The sequence below is a fragment of the Podarcis raffonei genome, chromosome 2, assembly GCF_027172205.1.
Source record: "Podarcis raffonei isolate rPodRaf1 chromosome 2, rPodRaf1.pri, whole genome shotgun sequence".
Taxonomy (NCBI): Eukaryota; Metazoa; Chordata; class Lepidosauria; order Squamata; family Lacertidae; genus Podarcis; species Podarcis raffonei.
This window is the reverse complement of record NC_070603.1, coordinates 74,240,177-74,261,635: the sequence shown is the minus strand read 5'-3', so window position 1 is coordinate 74,261,635 and position 21,459 is coordinate 74,240,177. Positions and strand designations below refer to the sequence as shown.

Sequence of the window (21,459 nt, the reverse complement as noted above, 5' to 3'; positions counted from 1 at the left end):
TTACTCTTTGTTTTCAGCCTATTCAAGTTAAAGAGCTTTCCATCTGTTCAATATATGATTTCTACCCCAGTGGGGAGTTTCCCTTCGGCAATGTGTATGATCATGTCAATGAAAATAATAAATAGAGTTGGGGCAATAGCACATCCCTGTTTGACACCTGATACCACTGTGAGCAGTTCGCTGTGAGAGCCATTGTTATCTGCGATTGTTGCTGTCATATTATCATGGAGGAGCCGAAGGATGTTAACAAATTTATCTGGGCAGCCAGTTTTCAGAAGGACAGTCCACAGGGCATTATGATTTACAGTGTCAAAGGCCTTAGTCAGGTCAATAAATGCCATATACAGGGATTGGTTTAGTTTTTTCCAGTAGATTTAGATAGCTAAAGCCCTATTCATCTTGAAAACCAACCCCTGCAAGATGAGTAGGGCTTTAGCTATCTAAATTCCACTGAAAAAAGTAATCCACAGATGGTGTAATGAAAATCACTGAACACTTTTCCTGTTCACCCATTAGCTTATATTCACCTTTCAAACCATTGTCATTTAAATTCTTTTGTAATAGGACACAAAGTGAAAAGTACAGTACTAAAAACCTCAATCCCAACTCATTTGTCATTTGAACTTCCTGCCTGTTCATTGTTTACATGCCATGTTTTCTGTAATATGCATTTATCTGGCTTATCATGTGCATGCATTGTTTCTTATTCATCTGGACAGTATTGGGCACAGTACACAGGCCATTGCTGTTAGAATCTGCTAATCCCCAACTTCCTTTCTGCAACATTGACAGGTTTCACCGTTTTTTTGTGTCCTCTCAGCAGTAGTCACAATAGTTAGAGTACTATCCATGCTTCCCTTATTATCATCTCAGTACCTACACTACTATTCAGCATCATTCTCCCAAGCACTTGGTTCAACAACACTGTTTTGCTGAACAATTCAAAAGACTATATTTAATCTTTAAAGCTCTAAATCATTTGGGTCCATGGTATCTCATGGAACACCTTGTCGTTTTATTTCATTCTTTGATTTATTATCTGCCAAGAAGACTTTCTTGTATCCAGCTGCCTAAACACTGGCGGTGAAATCTAGGGACATTCTAGGTTGTATCAGCCTGCTTTTGGAATTTCATTTTTTAGGAGATTCACTTGACAGATCCTCTCTAACCCTTTAAAAACTAGTTAAAACTGACACATCATTACTTGAGATAGGCATTACTGGTTCCTGTTGCAGTATTTTTATTGCTTTTGAGCAAAGATGATGCAAAAATTTCTGTACCACCCTTCATCCGAAGGTCACTGGGCGTTTACAATATAAAAACACAAAAATACATACTATAATAAAAATAATAATAATAACCCCCACTCAGTTTAAAAGGCCATAGATTGTTTAATTAGCAAAAGGCCTGAGAGAAGAGAAATATTTTTGCTGGTGCCTAGATATATGTAATAAAGGCAGGCGAGCCTCCCTGGGGAGAGCATTAACAAGCAGGGAGCCACTGCAGAAAAGACCCACTTTTGTGCTGCTGCCCCCTGGACCTCTTGCAAAAAGGGGGGGGGGGCTTAGATGATGGCAAACCCTCCAAGTTTCCCTATTTTCCAGGGACATTCCTGATTTAGATAAGCCATCCCAGTTTCTGATTTGAGCTCAGAATGTCCCACTTTTCCTTAGGAAGTACCTGTTTTCATTGGAGAAATATTGGAGGGTATGGCATTGCCCCAGTGAACAACCTAGCAACTGAATTCTATACCAGCTGAAGTTTTCAAACGGAGTTTGGCAGATGAGGGATGGAGAGCTTTGTTCCTCATCCGTAGCCTGATGTATTTCTATGCCAGATGCAGTTGGGCAGGTACCAATAAGAGAATGGGGATCATAGAAAAGAATCCCATGTATCTTGAAAACTACTCAAATATAGGAACACTCTGACCCCTTGTGGCTGAAGCTGTCCATTACAACTAGAAAAACAGTATTGATACTGTAATACTTTGTGCATGGATATAGCAGAAGAAATAATAAAGAAAACACATAGATGTTTGAGGCCATGATAAACCACCAGAGTGACAATCAAATAAAAAAATGAGGATAGTATCATTTTCAAATACTTCTATATTTGTATCACTAGTTTTGCTTTGGAAACATTTTCCTCCCATATATAATATGTTCTGTAATTATCACATATCAGGGCCTTGGAAAATGCTTATAAAGGTGCTTTACAAAATAGACTGAAATCCTTTGCACAATCATTTAGGAATAAATCCCTTGAATTTAGAGGAGCTTAATTGGAACTCGACAGAAATATGGTCAAATTGAGACAGTTAAGCAAAGTGGTCATGTCAAGCAAAGGCATGTTTTTTGGTTATAATAATATTTATTTCAGTTTACTTACAGTGCATACATACCAACATTTCATACTGTTTATCCAGTGCCAAGGCACTGATAGAAGGTCCTAGTTGTCAGGAGTGAGCCAGCAGTAAACCACACTGTGCAAGTTGGACTCTTAATTAGCTAACACATGATCTCCACAGGAGTGTAAGGTCTAATGAGCTCAATGAATCATCTCCAGCAGGTCTTCCCTCATGAAGCAGTCGCCACCTTCCCATAGCTGCCTAAGTCCCCTTCTCTCCAGGGTTTTTCCCCCAAGCAGTTGGAGGCAGTGTCTGCACATGGCTAATCTCTTCTCTTTTTATGCCTCTTCTGGTTCTGGCACAAAAAAGGACGAGGAGGCTTGTCACAGCAGGAGGAGGAGACTCCCATGACTCTTCACCAGCCTGACTCATCTCTGCTTCTTGACCTGCCTCCTCCCATTTTCCTTCTTCAGCTTCTGCCTCTGATTCTGGACTTCTCTCCATCACAGACTGCCACTCTCCCAGCTCACCTTAAGCCCTGTTACCTCCTCAGCTTCTGACACCTCTTCTTCCCAGTCTTCTCCCTCTTCTCACTGTGACCTCTTTATCACCCTGGGCTCTGAGCCTTCTTCCCTTGGTAGCAGTGTTAGAAACTGAGATATGAAAGCTAGGAGCTAAATGGCACCTTAAACCTAGATTATGGGCACTGCAATGGAATGTCTAGGTACACTTTTTTATGTAACAACACAAAGCTGAAAATGAATGAAATGCAGCTAAAATCTTATATTCATTTTTCACATGGTCTAGTCCTCAACTGAAGACTGCAAAAAACAAAGCCATAATTTCCCTGCCTACCCCCCTAATATTCTTATGAGGGTCCCGTCTCCAGTCCTCAGAGAGTGGCTGGAAGAGGGGAGGCATAAAAAGGTCCCGTTTTCGTTCCAGCAGTGGCAGTTTTAATCCGAAATCTTAGGCGCAGTATTCCAAGAGCTCATAAACTGCTTGCATTAATGAAATTCTCTGTCACAAAATGCACCTAGAACAATGGGAGTTTTGAATGCTGCTTGGTGGGTCCCCAGCTGGTTTTTCTCATCATTCCTCTGCATCCAACCAGTCTGCATCTAACCACAAGTAGTTAAAATGAAAGTAGGGGATAGGAGAGCCATTTCCAGGAACTACATGCCACTTTCAAATCATAGCTAGGTTATCCACTATCAAACAATGAAAATGTAAGTCTGGAAATCAATTGCCTTCTGTATTTAGCTTTCATAAGTGCATAATTCAGCTCTTCAATTTCCCATCAGTTCAATTAAAAAAAATACCAGGGATGTTAAATCTTGATTCAGACTTCGGATAATTGTACAGTACTAACATAATGGGGGGTGGGGTGGGGTGGGTGTGAAAGCATGTTGCATTTGGTTTATTCATAATTGTTTTTTAAATTGACTACCACGAGACAGGAGTGCCTGGCGTGCTCTGGTTCATGGGGTCATAAAGAGTTAGACACAACTAAACGACTAAACAAAACCAACACCATGAGCAATGGCCAGGTTGCAGTTTCATGAAAGTTCCAGGAACAGAATTTGAATTTAGAACCTACTGGTAGTTAGAAAACCAATTCACCACAAGGTGTCATCAGATCTCAATGCATTTTTGTAGATTCCAAAGAACTGAGTAGAGGCTGGGAATGAGGAAGAGCAGATGGCTTGCTAACTAGCAGCTTCTTATTTTTATGAATGGAGGCTGTCTTTAAATGACCTCATGGCATGTACACTCCACCCCTACTTTGGAGTCTCTCTGTAATTTTCAGGTGCTTGTGTGCTGTCCTCTTATGCAGTAGACCCTGTTGAATTTCAGACAGGATTGTAGTGTGGAAGTCAACGCAGCTGGCTCTTACTGGAATGCATTCAACTAGGAAAGCTTTGGACAGGTGAGTAGTACAATGTTTTTTAAAGTGTGTGTGTGTGTGTGTGTGTGTACACATACACACATGCATGCACACACACATAATATTTTGTAAACAGTGCTGGGAGAGTTCTGTATTTTTTCATTAGATTGTTCTGTATTTTCTCATTTATTGTTTTATGAAACAGTAATACTTTTGTCAAAATTGATGGCATTGGTTGGATATATAACCAACCAATCTTGAATTTGCATGTAATATGTAATCTTCCATCATTGTCAAGTCGAAATAGGTACACTGTTTATATTTCATGGCAGAAACATCTTGGCAAGCAGTAGGAAGTAGAGAGCAAACTTTGTGAAAAGGTTTTGAATGTATAGAGAAAGCAAGTCCCATGACTGATCCCATGTGCATCTTCTTCTGAGTAAATATACATAAAATTAGGAAGTTAAAACTGCAGCCCTAAACTCTGCAAGTGTGTTCAGTAGGAAATCCTATTGTGTCTAATGGGACTTGCTTTCTAGTAAGTATATTTAGGATTGCAGCCCAAATGCAATCTTATCCATGTTTATTCTGAAGTTAAACCCATTATACAATTATAGAAGTATGTTTATGATTGTAGGCACACTATCACAAATTGTCATCCTTTTTCAGTTTCCCGTATTTTTTAAATGCTGTATTATGATCCCCAAGTCCCTCTCTTTGGCTCTGCAAAAGAGGGGGAAAGCTACAGTGGTTGCTACCTGGTGAACTGCAGCTCCTAAGAGATTATGCAGAAGGCAAGAATGGCATTTCCCCGCCTTGTTGGCTGCAGCAGTGGGAGAATGGGAAAGACTCAAAACACAGAAAGAACATTTCTCAAGCCACAAGCCCTAGGAGTGCCAGTGTGGTACAAAGGTTAGACTTGGTTTGGGATGAGATAAACCCAGGTTCAGATTTCTGCTAAAGGCTGTCATGCAGTCAAGATACTTTCATATGTGAACTAGTATTTGTAGTGCCAAGCACTGACTGTAAAGAATGAAGGGGAGATATGTATCTCCAAAACAGTCAAGGACATGTGCCAAGGAACTGAGAGCCGATTATGGTTCCCCAGTTCTGTCGCTGAGTGGGGGCATGTATGAATTCTTCAGGTTAGCACTATAAACACTCATTGATTACCTGGGGCAAATGTGAATCAGCTGTCACGTATGAATCTCACTGGGAGTTGGTGGACAAGTTCCTATCTTTCTGTGTAACTTACCTAACAAGGTTGTTGTGAAGCTGCAATGCTGTTAGCTTCTTTGGAAGAAGTGTAAAATTTAACAATTAAGAAGCCATGCTCACCTTTCCAGCTTTCTCAAGGGCTCTGCAATTCAATTATGCTTATCCCAAGATATTCTAATAAAAGGAGCCAAAATAAAAATAAATTTTCCATCAGTTTGTCACATATTATAATGGGAAACTCCTGGCTAAGCCTGTTTTTATTGCTGTCTCCACTAATGCCTTTCTTTAGGGTCAGTGCATTTAATGATAAGGTTAAGACTTTGTATATATATAGGGTAAGGAGCCCCTATGGTTATACTGATCCAAGTTTCATCAGTAACTCTAAAATGATTTTCCAGGCTACATATTTGCTGGGGGGGGGTGTTTCTCTTCAGTTATCCTGTCAGCCACAGGCTGCTCCATTTGACATCAAGAAAACCAGTCTTTGTATTCTTTCTCATTTTATCAGTCTTTACCAGACTACTAAACTGTCTGGATGAGATTGACTTTCTCTTGAACTAATTAAATGTATTGCTATAATCAAAGGATTCTTACACTGTTAAATAAAGATGTTTTATTTCATCTTGTAAAGTGCCAGCCATATTTGTTGGTTGATAGACTATTATCATCATTGTCTATCAAATCAGGTTTTTAATCTTTTAATGTAATTCCTCAGATTCTAGAATTTGGGGACACACACAGCCTGGTACTAGGACTTTGCTGGCACAGGGTCTCAAATCACCAAAATATGTTTCCACCAGCACACAAGAGCTTGCTGCCTTCAGATAGGATAATAACCACAGTGCTAAAGAAACTGTCAGAGAGCTAGTAATTCATCCCAGTAACAGAAGTACTGTATCCTATGGCAAGGGAGTCTATATTACTAAGGTTTCCATTGTTCCATCAGCACAAGTTTTTCAGCTTGCCAGGGCTCCTTAGAGAAAAAGCAGGATAGAAATTAAATAAAGATAAAGATTCTGCACTTGTTGACCCATTTGCTGAATCCAACACATGGCACGTAAGGCTGCATTGCTGGATTTGGACTAGGTACATATAGCTTTGAACCAAGCTGGTAGTCATGTCTGTCAGCTTTATCTGTGCTGATTGCTTTTTTGGAGAGGTGGGGGACTCATTCCAGTCCCTTCAGTAATAAGAAGTGTTCTGACCACCTGTTTACTAAAGTGTGAAAGCAGACCCTTGCACATAACAGCATGTTTGCAGCCCACTGCTGCACCACATAATTTTTGGGTTGGGGCTATGCTTTAGAACAGCAATCCTAATTCCTAACGGAAAATAAAGACTCCCATCTGGCAATCCCATCATCACCACCTGAAAAATGTTCCAGATAAAGAAATATAAACCCAATAGATTTGCCTGTTCTACTGCCTCTCACAATCCACTCTTCATCTCAGGGTTGTGGGTTCGAGCCCAATGTTTGCAGGGGTTTGACTAGATGACCTTTGTGGGCCTTTCCAACTTGACAGTTCTATGATTCCATGAATGATGTTTCCATGAAAACTGGTCAAGCAAAAATCAGGTTTTCCACAAATCCTTGAGCACCATACAGAACAATCTGAAATATGTTTCTCTCTCTTCATTAGATGCTATCTCCTGCACATTTTAAAGGATAATTCTAATTTACCAGTTCCCTCAAGGTGTGCATACTTCTCTATACACATCTGATAAATTGTTCTCAAAAGCAAGCTAAGAGGAAATAAAAGCACATTTGCTTTAAAGTTGGCGGGAGCCTTTAGGAAATGCTAACCTTTTTCAAAATTCCACTTTCTTTATGGGGAGAGAGATGGGGGAAATGAATATTTTGCTACCGCCTTTTCTTTTTTGTGAAGAGGAGATTTATTTGCTCTGTAATCACTTTACTGTAGTACATGTGCAGCAAGCTACAAGTTTTGCTGTTTTGCTGTCCTGAATTACCAAGCAGCTGCAGAAGCACAGTAGCGCTTGATTTGTCATGTGACCAGAGTTATCCTAATGATTGTAACCACCACATGGGAAATACTTAATTGGTAACGAGACAATGGCTGATGATGTTCTATATTGTATAGCCACAATTGTATAACTATAAAATAGGATCCTCTCATCATTTACTTTCTTTCTCCAGACACCAACCTTTCCATTCTTCTGGTGACATATTTGAGACAGTTTACAGTAGGAAATAAGATTTATTGCCAATCTTGGCTCCTAGATTCTTAGAGCTGCTTCTTCCTATAAATACAACCCCATGGAAGATTGCAGAAAGAGCCCATTCAAGGGAGGAGAGCCCACACAGCAATCTGCTTTTGTTCCAAGTTCCTGTATTTGAAATACTGCATTAAGGAAGATAAATGAGAGGTGACGATATTCCAAAATTAGCTAAATCAGCCCTAAAATACACCTCAGTAAGAACTTTGGGAAAGAAGTGGAGGAACAGCAAAAGAAGGCTGAAGAGAGCAAACTTATGTAAGAACACCATGGCAGCACAATCCTATGCATGTTTGTTTTGTTTTATTTTATTTTACTTTACTTTATTTTATTTTATTTATTTTTACTTATTTATTTTTATTTTTGTTTGTTTGTTTAGTATACTGCCTTTCATCCGAAAATCTCAAGGTGGTTCACCTGCCCGGCAATAGAAATGTACAAGGAAGTAAGAGATCTGATGGACCAACCTAGAAGGGAGACAGGCAGGGGCAAAGCCATAAATGTTTAGTTTGATAAAAGCTGAGGGTATTTTAGTTTAGCGGCTCCAGTATTATGCAGGCATTAGTGTTTGATGGAAGAACCTCATCTTTTATAGTTGAGCATGTCCAGAAGTTACTGTGTACCTCCAACATCCACCTAAATGCATTTTTTTGGGCAGTGTTTTGTACCATATTGCTTTCTCCCACTTACTTTAACCTCAGTAAACTCATTTAATTCACTGTCGTTGAATATGTAATGTCTTGTGGTTAAGGGCTAAAGAATTGTGAGCTGGCCATTTTATATATGGAGACAGCGTTCCCTTTTCAGTTCTTCTCAAGCATCTTGAAGTTCCCTTGGTTTTGGATAAGCTCTACTGTTTCTCCACAGGGAATGAAGGCCATGCTGGTCAATTCTTGAGAGGGGGTTGTTTGTAGCTCAAAGTATCCTATTGTATGGTTAACCAAAACTTGATTGTGCCAGTTTAGGGAGCAGCAAGATTCTGGTTGCTAACAGGAAATGTGACACACACATCTTCTGTGTTTTGTATTATCCATAAAAACTTCTAGTGAGATGAAGTCTTCAGCTACTAGCTCACTAACCAACAATTAGAAGCATACTGATAGCCCAAAAAGTTAATGTTATTTGGCAGAGTGGGGGACCATATACATTTTACATGGCACTAGTATTACCCTTTGTCTCCACATAATTCCATAGCGGTTCTGGATCTATGCTCTTCAATAATTCAGTTCTTGAGACACCATCAAGCTCTGACCAAAGGGATGGACTCATGATAACCAAACAGGCTAGCAAAGAAATCACATGGAGAAGCAATAGTACAGAGCAGGTTGTGCACCATAGCTGGACTCACATTAATACTTCTGTTCTCACAAAGGCTTGTTCTCTGATCTGAAGAACAAAACACCAAAGGATGTCAACCTAATTCCACTGTCCTGACCTTACCAACTTTGCTACTGGGATTTACTCCCAGTGACTTCATAGGAGGCAAGTCTCTAATAGCCTTGTCCAGAAAAGGTAACATGAGACATTGCCCATAGATTCTGAGATCTTTCAGAGACAGCAGAGAGGCGCACTGAGGAATAAGGCAATCTAGGAAGGGCAAAGGTCAGACAGGGATAACTTGCGCCAAAGAAAGGGGCACTGCTTCTAAGACAGTGAAGGAGCGCAGAATAGTTCAGAAAGGCCACCTCAAAACCAAGACATAATTTACAGCAATCCCAACTGAAAATCTTTGACAAGAAACAGATAAGAGAGAAGACTCACCCCATCCCCTCCCTATTATGCTCATTAAAATACTTTCCCTGGACCCTTACAAGCCCTCCTACACCCACTCCTACTATTCCAATTACAGCAGGAAGCAAGGAAGAGTACAGATTAGAGGGGGGAGCTTTTTTATTAAAAGAAAATACTGTATAGCTTTCATGTTTCAAACCAGGGAGGGAGAGAGACTTAATGAGTTCAGAACTAGGGTTTTAAGAGAAACAGCAGATTGAATGCTTAGTTCTGAAATACATTGATCAGCTACAACCTGAAAGACTGGGATCATAGGCTCTTAATGTGCCCTTTAAATCTTCCTTTATTTCATTTTATTTTGTGGAGCTTTCCATTTTGAACATAGTTTTTAACATTGCCATTCTCTTAGCTCAGTTTTAGCAAAGTCAGCTGCAGAATTCCTAAAACAGGTGCAGTTGAACAAGGCTGTTTCCCTGCCTACTTCATCTGCTCCCATTTTCCCCATTAACATTCTCCCCTCTTGCCCCAGACAGACACCTATAGAGTAGATATGATCTTCAGACATCCTTGGGCTGCTAGGATGGGACCAGGGCTGTGTTGGTGACATGTGTGCCCGGGAATGTGCCTGAGACCACCCACTTATTTCACAGAGGCTTTTGTACAGATAGCAGCCACAGTTACTCTTGGCATGCATTGCCCTGATCAAGATTTGAGCAGATGACCTAGAGGTGAAAAGCCTCTGTATTGAAATCCTATGCTACTCTTTCAATGAACTGACTGCTCATGACAGTGATGAGTGGATTACGCTTGTTTGAGTCAGACAAGTGTTGTGTATATGACCACACACGATGCCCCTCAGTCCTGACCTACAAGCCTTATACTATTCCACCCCTGGTCCCAGCTCTGCAATATGTTGCTATTTTCTCTTTCAGCCTACTCTTAACATCCACGTTTTTATTGTAAGCGAGGATTCTTTGGTTTTCCATCACAGGTTTATCACAACAAGACTGAGAAATCAGCTTCTTTAAAATGTGATACTGTTTTTGATATTTGGGAGCTGCTGTATTTCATGTGCACACTTACCACACAATTATCTCTGTTCACAGGTTTTGCAGGCCTTTCAGATTCTGCAAAGCCTGTTTCACCAGAGATAATAACAAGCAAAATAAATCAATCTGTACACCAGGAGCAGCCAATGCAGTGCCCTGCAGATGTTTTGGACTTCCAACTCCCATCAGCCCCAGACAACACTGCCAGTAGTCTGGAATGATGGGAGTTGTAGAACAACAACATCTGGAGGGCACTACATTGGCTATCCCAGTGAACACTATAGCAAAGAATGTTTCTTTTATTCCACTTTCAGTTAACGAAACTACATTGAACTATTTTCAGTGTAGATTATCCAATCATAAGGGACATTGATGGCAGACAGTATAAGATGGCTGGAAATGCATACCTTTGGCTTTGTATTGTCCTGTAGTTTCAACTATAAGGTTTCAGTCCTATACTCGGTTTCCTAGGAGTAAAATTCAGTGTGACTTACTTTTGAGTAGACATTATAAGCTTCTGCTATGAATCTGGCAAAATGAATAGCTAAATGTCAGACCATATGTTAGACAGGTGATGGGTGTCAGTTTCATCCCACATGAAGGAATCCCTATGTAAAGGGCACTGAGGAATGTAGGTCTTTCAAGGATTATGTTGCTTTTGATGCGCTATTCAATCTTTAGGCACACACATTTGTTTTTTATACGTTCCCTTTGGGGGTTGTCAGTGCACTCTGCACATATTAATAAATAAAGATTCTCCATACCATTCTGAGCTGGGTCAGTACAGTACTGAAATGAATGGCACATATGCTCCATTGCCTTTTCCAGGCAAGCATCCAAGCAATGTTTTACCAAGGGGGCCTTCCAAAAGCATTGTGTCCGTTAGAAACTCCTATCTGATATGCTGGGTGGTAATTGGAATTGTGTTTTTACTGCCCAGAGTGACAGTCAGGGTTATATGGTTTTTGTGTGTAATACAGTTGCTTTATACCACTCAGTGTGAGAGAGTAAGACCCTACCTGGGTGGGAGACAAGGAGGGAGTGGTTATGCTGCTGCTATATTGCTTGAGATTAAGGTGATTGAGTGAACTAGTTGTAAATTATGTTTAATGCTGTTAGTCTTGTGACTAGTTGTTGGCTAGGGGTTAACTGTGTTAGAGGTATGGTTGGTAAAATGGCTGAGAGTGAGGTTTGCATGTGAAAGAGTGCTAAAAGTTTGCTTGGAAAATGTTACTGGGCATAGAGTGTTATGTAGTTGTTATGTTATGTATCTCCTTCAGCTACTTTGTTTAGCCACAGACAATGCTTTAACACAGGGGTAGCCAACACAGTACCCTCCAGATGTTGAACTACAACTCCCAGAAGCCTCAACCAACATGGCCAATAGTCAGGGATGATGGGAGTAGCAGTTAAACATCATCAGGAGGATACAGCATTGGCTATCCCTGCTTTAACCTGTAGGGTTATTTATTGCATTTTTACTTTTTACTTTTTTAATGTTTATTAGAGAGAATTCTGTTTTGCTGCTTATTATGCTGCCTTAAATGTGGATTTTTCTTTTTGTATTTCATTTTCATTTGCAATGTTTTGTTCTGATATTTTGGGACGTATTTGTGATATTTTAAGATATGCTATAAACTGCTTAGAGGTTTTTTTAAAAAATTAAAGTAGTATAGAAGTAATGTTCATAATAATGATAATGATAACAATAATAAAAATGTAGATGTGAAACAATCTTTGCCTCTTGTGCTGCATTGTCCTCAACCCAGCATGGCTTCCATTAAAGAGGCCATATTTTGGCAGTGTTGGGCCAGCTACTGTGCAGGTGCCACAAACAGTTGTTCTTCCTTTATCCCATAAATGGATGAAAAACTAAATGATTGAAGGGTTTTCTGGATGCTATTCACATACAGAGCCTGGCACAGAAGGAAAAAGGCCTCTACAAAAATCAGTTTCAGAAGAAATAGATGAGTAAAGGAAAGGGGCCTAGAAAAGGAGAGGAATTTGTTTCCTTTCATTTCTGCCATCTCATTTGGAGAAAAGTGACAGCTGCTGCTTATTGACCCAGCCCAGGCGTTTGCTGCAGCTGCATCCTTCTCCTTTCACTGTATTGAAGAAAAAGAACTAAAACCTTAATGCTATGTAAGACTATCAGATGACCCTTAACTCTAAGATGTTGCATCTTATATTTTATATCCAAAGCTGCTGTTTCTCTAGCACACCCATCCACACCCACATACTATAGAGCCTTGGTTTGAGACCCCCCCTGTGGACATGAATCACCTATCCAGGAACATATGAGTCCGTACTATTAAGGTTCTTATGTCAAGTCCCTAATTCCTAGAACTACTTTAGGCAAAACCACAGTAATATGCCCATTGAAAGCAAAAGGGGAATCAGAAGACAAGAAAGCCTATGAATGAATGAATGAATGAATGAATGCACTGTCTCTTTATCATGTAGTCATTCAATTCATGTATTTATGAATTACATTTGTATGTCACCCCATGACATAAAGTTCTGTAGGTGGCAAACAACTCCAGAACAGAGAGTAACAGCTGCTGATCTCTTGGGGGAAATAGGTTGGACACCCTTGTCAAAAGCAGCATCCTCCCTTGCTCAGTGCAAGGGAACATGGGGCAGCCAATATTTTGTCTCTCAACATAGGGTCAAAGCAAAGGTGGATAGAAGTAGTTTAATATCCCCTGAAAAGGCAGTGCATACCAGCTAGAAACAAAGTACTCTTGTGAAAGAGTAAAATGCTGTTATCTAAAGAGATTGGCATGAGTAATTTCTCTGGGATATACCAGTCCATGGATTCTCTTAACTTTCAGTGATTGACTTCGCACTCTGATTTATTCCTAAAACTGCCAAATTGTCACTTCCAAAGACATCATTAGGATCAAGAGGTGAGTATATCCCCTTGCCTTAAACTATCTGGAACTGGCACTGCCCCAGGTGTTAGGCATATATTCTGTTTCAGCCCCATCACCAATGGAACTAGTGGCATGCCTTTGGCTAATTGAGCAATCCAATGGCCCTTTAAACTCTAAAAGGCATATTGTTTTGGTTTGTTATTATGGTATGTGTTTTTGTTTTTATACTGTAAACAGCCCTGTGATCCTTGAATGAAGGGCAGTATGGAAATTTGATGATGATGATGATGTCTACACCTGCAAAGCTTTCTGTGGTGGGTGTACCAAGGGCCTCTGAGAGCATAAGTGTTGTCCCAATAGCAGTCCTTCCTCCTCTGCAGCAGAGAGATGCTTCTGCCACATATAACGATCCCTTCACCAGTGTTTGACCTGCTCCAGGATTGCAACAGTAATAACATAAATAAAGATTAATTTTATTCATGGTCACACATGAATATAACACCAGTTCAGTTAATAGCTCTTGAAAGGATGGTGGAGCTATCAGAAAGCTCCTTGGCTCTACCTCTGACAGTGCTAATACTTTGACAAGTCAATACTTGATCCAACTGGGGCTCTTTTTCCTCCTGTAAAGATTATGTGTCCTTTGTCTGCAAAGTTCATAGCGTATACTTGTTACATTTTGTATATCGGCCTGCTGCCCATTGTTATCTTCACTGACTACTTCCTGAGTTGCATCCTGGAATCGTTGACTCCAGTCTTGAATTCCAAGCGTTACTCATTGTGCTGGCTGCCCAAACTGTAATGGGATCACACAAGCTTGTGAATCATTTAGAAAACAATCAAGAAGTAAAAAGATACGCATAACATATGCCAGAATCCACTAGGATTCCAATGAGAACACACTGTTAGTGGTTGGTAAATGACAATAGCATCCTGGCTGTTTCAAAACCCTAAACCCCTTCACTTAACCACAGTCAGTCTATTGCAGTTGAGCCAAATGATCCAATTTAGATAAATTGATTCTAGATGGTGCATACTGAAATTATGCCAAGGTCACACTTGAATAATGCTGTGATGTGATTACAGGGCTGGGAACAAAATGAAGGTGGTTAGTAGATTATTGAGTAGACTGCTGACTGAAAAATTACCTCAAAGCTAACCTGTAAAAGTATCTTGTAGTTCAGTACTGAGCCTAAAATAATGCCAATTGGATCAGCATTCAACAGAGAAAACACTGGGCTTGGGAAGAATGAATTCTCCTTGCCTTATGCAAGATGTACCTCAGCAGGGATGGGGCATCTCATATAGAAGTACTATAAGATGAGGAGCCAGGTATGTAATAACAAAGGACCATCAAACCAGGATGAATGGTCACTTCATAGTGAAGTGGAGTTCATTCCAGCAGGAAGTGAAAGATGATACTAGTACAGTGGTGAGAAACCTCTGGTCCTCCAGACTTCATTGGTCCCAGCCAGCATAGCCAATGGCTACAAGTGATGGAAGTTGTTGTTCAGCTGCATCTGGAGAGCCACGGGTTTCCAACTCCTGATCTAGCTGAAACAGCAAAGCCCACACAAACATTGTTCTTTTCTTTCTTTTTGTTCTTTCCTACATACGTTGTTCTGTTCTCTATGTAGTGATGGCCACTATGTCAATTTGATCAGGGATTGCATTAGGTGGCAATTTGGCTGCTTGTTGTCCTGGAGACAACAGTGTTGCAGAACTTGCTTACGTGTTAACTTATCCTTGTGTGAGGACAGTAGGTCTCCATACAGTAGCTAACACACCCTTGGCTTGCCAGGTGGATCCTCCAAGGCACCTTGCCACTGGCTTGGAAACTCTCAGCAAGTCCAAGAATATCTACATGGGAAACTGAACTAGATATTATAGCCATACACAGACAGACACATTAATATGGCAATGTACAAACTCAGCATAAGTGCATGATGCCTGTCATCATAAGAACTGCTATAGGAAGGAGGCATGGGTCAGAAAACTGAGCAGGATGGCTAGATTGCCCTTATTGTGTAAGACCTTTGTTTTAAAGGAAAATTATTTGCTCCAGAACATTGGGACCACCTCAATCATATGAACCAATGAGGAGGACAATATGCTCTGCAAAGAAAGGTCAAGACCCAAGGCAATTTCTTGGAAGCCCTATTTTTTAACTGCAAGCAGCCCACAGTGGAAGGTCCATCTGCTCTTGGGGGTGGGTGTCACCTTGTAAACTAGAGCATGGTTTTTCTTTTTTCCTTCTCCCACCCAATCTCTTTTCCTTTTGTGTTGTGCCTTTCAGCTTGTAAACCTGAGTGTTTTATTTATCTTTATAAGATGTTCTGGAGTACTTTTATAGAGAGTGGAGTAAAAATACTCCAGATAAATGAATAAATATTTCCCTTAGGCTTACGCCAGTTTTTAAAAAATCCCTATTTCTCCATGGCATGTCATAAAACTAGAATCATAGTTTCAGAGAGCCTTTCATTTTTTTAATGTTAACCTGGCAGCCTATTGCATACCGTGGACACGTTAGTGTTAAGTTAAAGAGAAAAGGAATGTAATACTAGGGAGATCTTGGGAAGATAGGAAACTTCCATATGCTCAGTGTTTAAATTATGCTTAGATTTATCATCTACAGATCAGTTCCATCCATTAGAAACTTGCTCTCCCACTGTAATGCATAAATCATGGCTATGATAAACTGCTTATTCTGTTCACCTCTAAGATATGCATTTAGGTAATGGCTTATAGTTTGGACTGTGATTTACTCTCATCAGGAATACAGAGGAGACAGAAGTTGGTAGAAAACAAGCTGGCTTTGAATGAAACTTTTCAGTCTGTGTAGTAGTGGTTGGGGGGTTGCTTTTGCTTCAGGGGAATGTGAATTACCATACATTTAGGTGGTTTGATTCACACAAACCATCAAATTAACATACTTTCACTTTAAAACAATGTCACACCCATCACTTAAGCTAAGGCAATCCCATTGGCATGGGCAAAACCAACAGCTGGATCTGAAGCTTGCTAGCAGCAATGCTGTGAAATACAAGTTCTAGCCTGTTTCTAACCATGTTTAATCAGACATAAGTCTGAGCAGTTGCTAAAACCTTAGATGAGTTCTTAGAAATGAAGAAACAACATTGTTTTTGCATTTCAATCATTCACTGTTACATTAAATAATGTACTGTGCATTTGTCTTATTTAACAGGAGGGTCCTTCCCTTTCCAAGCCCTAGCACCAAGTTTCTGCTTCCTTCTATTTACAGAATCATGTAGTTCAGGGGTTCCCAAACTGTGGTGCCCACCATTCAGGTACATGGGTGTTTTAAAGTAGACACTCCATTGGCTGAGTTGAGGAGAACAGGGAACCAAAAAAGAACATGTTCTGTGATGAGACCCCACCCTCGCCCTACTACAGGAATTCCCTCCTAGGGAACGTTCAGATTAAACAACAATTGAAGACTTATTTGTGTAGCTGGTGATTGACAACAGAGCCAGTATTAAGCATCCTATTGTCTATTTAGTTCTTTTGTTGCTCTTTTTAAAATATATATTTTGAGCAGTAATAGGTTGCATGTTATACACTTATTATTGTAAGCCAACCTGTGCTCCTAAGGTGGAAGGACGGGAGGATGTGGTAGAAAAAAACTTGTAAATAAATAAAGAGGCAAATACTCACATGTTTTACTTTCACATTTCATTTATTTCCTGCAGAAAATGTTGATCTTTCATTGTTGTTTCCCGGAACAATAATCACATGTGGCACTGCCCAGGGCTTCCTGCCAGATTCAAATTTTTAGAAATATTGCATCATTTTTGCATATGATAGGATGGATGAGAATGCTTTTCTGTAACAGCAGTGATGCCATGTTAGGATTACAGGAGATACTACATCATCTTAAAAGCAGTTATGCAGCAAATTAAACTGGCTTGTGGATTACAAATTAAGCTCCCAGTTGATATATACTTTTGTATATTAGTATATGATTGTTTGTCTGTGAACAAACGCCACCCCCTCTGCCTGAAGCGAGATTAGCGCCGTACCCCATAGTTGCCTTTGACTGGACCTAACCGTCCAGGGGTCATTTACCTTTACCTTGCTTACTCTCCTGAATACCTTCTACCTTCTTTAAGTGAACAAACAGGAAGATGCAGTGACAAATTTGCGTTATTTTATGTTTCTATATTTCTGCCTATGTCCTACAAGAAAGGTGTTGTAAAAACCCATGGGGCGGACTGGAGTGAAGTCTGCTGGCTCAGTCCAATCTGCCCCAGGGGTGGGGCTGGCACCCAACCTCGCAATAAGTGTCATTGCACAACAGATGAAACATGTACAAATGGTTTTTCCAAATATCATTTTCTTCTATTCTTTCCTTATGCTTCCACCACATTTAGCTTTATTCACTGCCCCCCAATTGCACCTGAGACTACTACTGCTCCCCTGCATCATTCCAGCGCCTCCCAGGGGTTGCCCACTTTGGGAAACACTGTTTTAAGTGCAAAGATTTTAGTGGCCAATTTTCAAAATCCTACTTTTAGAAACGTAGTTTTCATTTGGAGACATATGTGGACATTTCCCCCAACTTGATATAAATAGATTTTGAGCACTGAAAAACATTCACAATTTGATGCCACCAAAATAGGACAGATTTCATCAGGCATCTTCCGTTATCCTAAAGACCTGGACTTTTCCATACTCATATGAAGAGTTTATGTTAACTGATAGACTGATCATAACATCCTTCAATAGTATACAAGGCATGGAAGCACCATGTTTGTACCTGTTCTTCCTGTTTCCTCTGCCCCTTTTGTGGCCTCCCTGATTACATTTGAACTTATTTTCTTCCATAGAATGAGAGCCAGAATCTACTTTCACTCTGGGTCATCTCCAAACACAAGCCCTATGGAACAAAATGTCAAAATGAACTTCCTGCCTCTGGCAAACATTTCAGTGTTTGTAGTACAGAACCTGTGGCCCTCCAGATGTTTTTGGACCACAACTCTCATCAACCCCAGCCAGTGCGACCAATGGACAAGAGCTAGAGTCCCAACAACATCTAGAGGGCCACCAGTCCTGTACCCCTCTCCCAAGTTTAAAGAAACATATAGTTGTAAATCTACAGCCTTGTGCATACTTACTTTGAAGTATGTTCCACTGCATTCAGCAGGACTTTAGTGGGTAACTAAATGCGACATGGCAGGCCCATGTGTTTTCTTTTTTTAAAATCCATTGAATAACTATAAAAGGGGCAATTTCTTGTGTAGAATGCTTTTTCCTTTGGCTAGGCTCTGAGATCAGAAGGGAGTCTGCTTAGAGAAATTCATTCATGGGCAGGCATATCAAAGGAGAAAAGTAGAGCATCCTTTTTCCACCTCTGCTTTAAATCATGCTCACCTCCCACTTTATACATCTCCAGCACAAACCATGTTCAAATGTATGAGACACATTTAGTCACTGTCACAGTTAGACCCACGATGGGGAACTTGTGACTCTCCAGTGACTGAACCTCCCATCATCCCTGAGCATTGGCCATGCTGAATGGGACCAATGGGATTGGACTCCCATCAGTCCCACCCAGAATGGCCAATGCAGGGATGATGGGAGGTGCATTATTCAATATTATTGAATAGAGAGAGCTGCAGACTCCCCATCCCTGAGTTAGACCGTTACTCCCAAATAAATATGCATACGATCAGGTTTCAAGTCTTGGCAAGACAAGTGCATCCTTTTTTAATTATCCACAATCTGACAGGATCCTTGTTGCCAGGATAGTAGCTTGCCAAGGCTGAACCGGGACTAAGGAAAATAAGTCAGTCACAAAGAGGAAAAACTGAAATATTTTGACATTTTGTTTAACAGAAGGAAAAGCCTCTGCTTTAAAGCAGAATGCAGAGGGACCCACACTTAAAGTAACTGAAATGGTAGTTTTAACCTAAACATCCTGAGTATTTACACTTCTCATATGCTAGCTACCAATATATTTCTAGATCAGAAACGTGGCCAGATCCAGCCCACCCAGAAAGGTTCACGATGGAAGAAAAGGGGAATTGGGACAATGAATGACTGGGCTACATTCACTAGACCTCCTAGTACCTGTGAGTCTAGTAAGGAATCTTTTCCATTTCTCTTTCAGGTGACTCTCTCTGGCAAGAAAATGCATCTATGAGCAAGACGTTATTGCTGACATAGGAATTATTGACTGTGACGAGGGGATGATCAGCTTGACTTTCTGTAGGTGCTGCTGCTTCACCACCAACATAGTCCTAGTGGCTTGGGTTGTTTTGCTGACAGTTGAGAACGGTACTCCCTGGAAGCAGTGGGTCCCTCGCCTCCGCCTCTCATATCAAGGTAGGACTTGTCTTGCCAGTCTTTCAAGTAAGTTCCTAGGATGGACACCCTGAGCCATAACTAATCCACACAGGAGGACAAAGACAAGGCAGATGCAGGCTGTGTATCTGACCTAAGGGTTCCCACACACACCTTCCCCTTTGTCACATTCACTAATCCAAAATTCTCATCCTGTGACCCTCTCTGAAAGTTAAGCCTCTTCTACTACCTCAGGCATCTGAATATATGCAATCCATTCAAGCCACATTAATATAGGATGAACAGTCCATCTGAGACTCTTTGTTCTGCTCTTTTGTACTTTCTAATCTTAAATGACTTGCAGGTGAACTCTCTGGGCCCTTTCAGGTGAGCACAATAGATGCGCAGATGTTAACTTATTCTGTTGGGATCTAGAGGATCCCCCAAAGGCGCACTTTTCTATTGTTTCCTGAGACAAACGGATGCCAACCAATTCAGAAGATCTAGACATATTTTTTTTCAATTAGCTTGTGTTGCAGAGATTTTGCTTCTCTCATTTTTCTTCTTCCTTCAAGTGGCAAACTTAGAATAGAATCATAGAATCATAGAGTTGGAAGAGACCACAAGGGCCATCGAGTCCAACCCCCTGCCAAGCAGGAAACACCATCAGAGCACTCCTGACATATGGTTGTCAAGCCTCTGCTTAAAGACCTCCAAAGGAGGAGACTCCACCACACTCCTTGGCAGCAAATTCCACTGTTGAACAGCTCTTACTGCTCTTACAGAGTTCTTCCTAATGTTTAGGTGGAATCTTCTTTCCTGCAGTTTGGATCCATTGCTCCGTGTCCGCTTCTCTGGAGCAGCAGAAAACAACCTTTCTCCCTCCTCTATGTGACATCCTTTTATATATTTGAACATGGCTATCATATCACCCCTTAACCTCCTCTTCTCCAGGCTAAACATGCCCAGCTCCCTTAGCCGTTCCTCATAAGGCATCGTTTCCAGGCCTTTGACCATTTTGGTTGCCCTCCTCTGGACACGTTCCAGTTTGTCAGTGTCCTTCTTGAACTGTGGTGCCCAGAACTGGACACAGTACTCCAGGTGAGGTCTGACCAGAGCAGAATACAGTGGCACTATTACTTCCCTTGATCTAGATGCTATACTCCTATTGATGCAGCCCAGAATTGCATTGGCTTTTTTAGCTGCCGCGTCACACTGTTGGCTCATGTCAAGTTTGTGGTCAACCAAGACTCCTAGATCCTTTTCACATGTACTGCTCTCAAGCCAGGTGTCACCCATCTTGTATTTGTGCCTCTCATTTTTTTTGCCCAAGTGCAATACTTTACATTTCTCCCTGTTAAAATTAATCTTGTTTGTTTTGGCCCAGTTCTCCAATCTGTCAAGGTCGTTTTGAAGTGTGATCCTGTCCTCTGGGGTGTTAGCCACCCCTCCCAGTTTGGTGTCATCTGCAAATTTGATCAGGATGCCCTTGAGTCCATCATCCAAGTCGTTGATAAAGATGTTGAATAAGACCGGGCCCAAGACAGAACCCTGTGGCACCCCACTAGTCACTCTTCTCCAGGATGAAGAGGAACCATTGATGAGCACCCTTTGGGTTCGGTCAGTCAGCCAGTTACAAATCCACTGAGCGGTAGCATAGTCAAGACCGCATTTTACCAGCTTCTTTACAAGAATATCATGGGGCACCTTGTCAAATGCCTTGCTGAAATCAAGGTAGGCTACATCCACTGCGTTCCCTTCATCTACCAGGCTTGTAATTCTGTCAAAAAACGAGATCAGGTTAGTCTG

At 40.8% G+C, this 21,459-nt stretch overlaps 1 protein-coding gene across 6 annotated transcripts in view; it reads left to right on the top strand.

Moving 5' to 3' along the window:
• LOC128408176 (semaphorin-3D-like) overlaps positions 1-21,459 on the top strand; it is a 63,357-nt gene that overhangs the window by 4,183 nt on the left and 37,715 nt on the right. For 2 of the 6 annotated variants that reach the window (XM_053377480.1, XM_053377481.1), the window contains exon 2: positions 19,478-19,692. In XM_053377480.1, the coding sequence (XP_053233455.1) occupies positions 19,557-19,692 (136 nt within the window). In that variant the 5' untranslated portion in view covers positions 19,478-19,556. Of the gene's footprint in view, positions 1-3,859; positions 4,278-13,561; positions 13,662-19,477; positions 19,693-21,459 lie in introns of those variants that run through there. The other 4 variants (XM_053377477.1, XR_008328990.1, XM_053377479.1 and 1 more) reach the window with 4 other exon arrangements.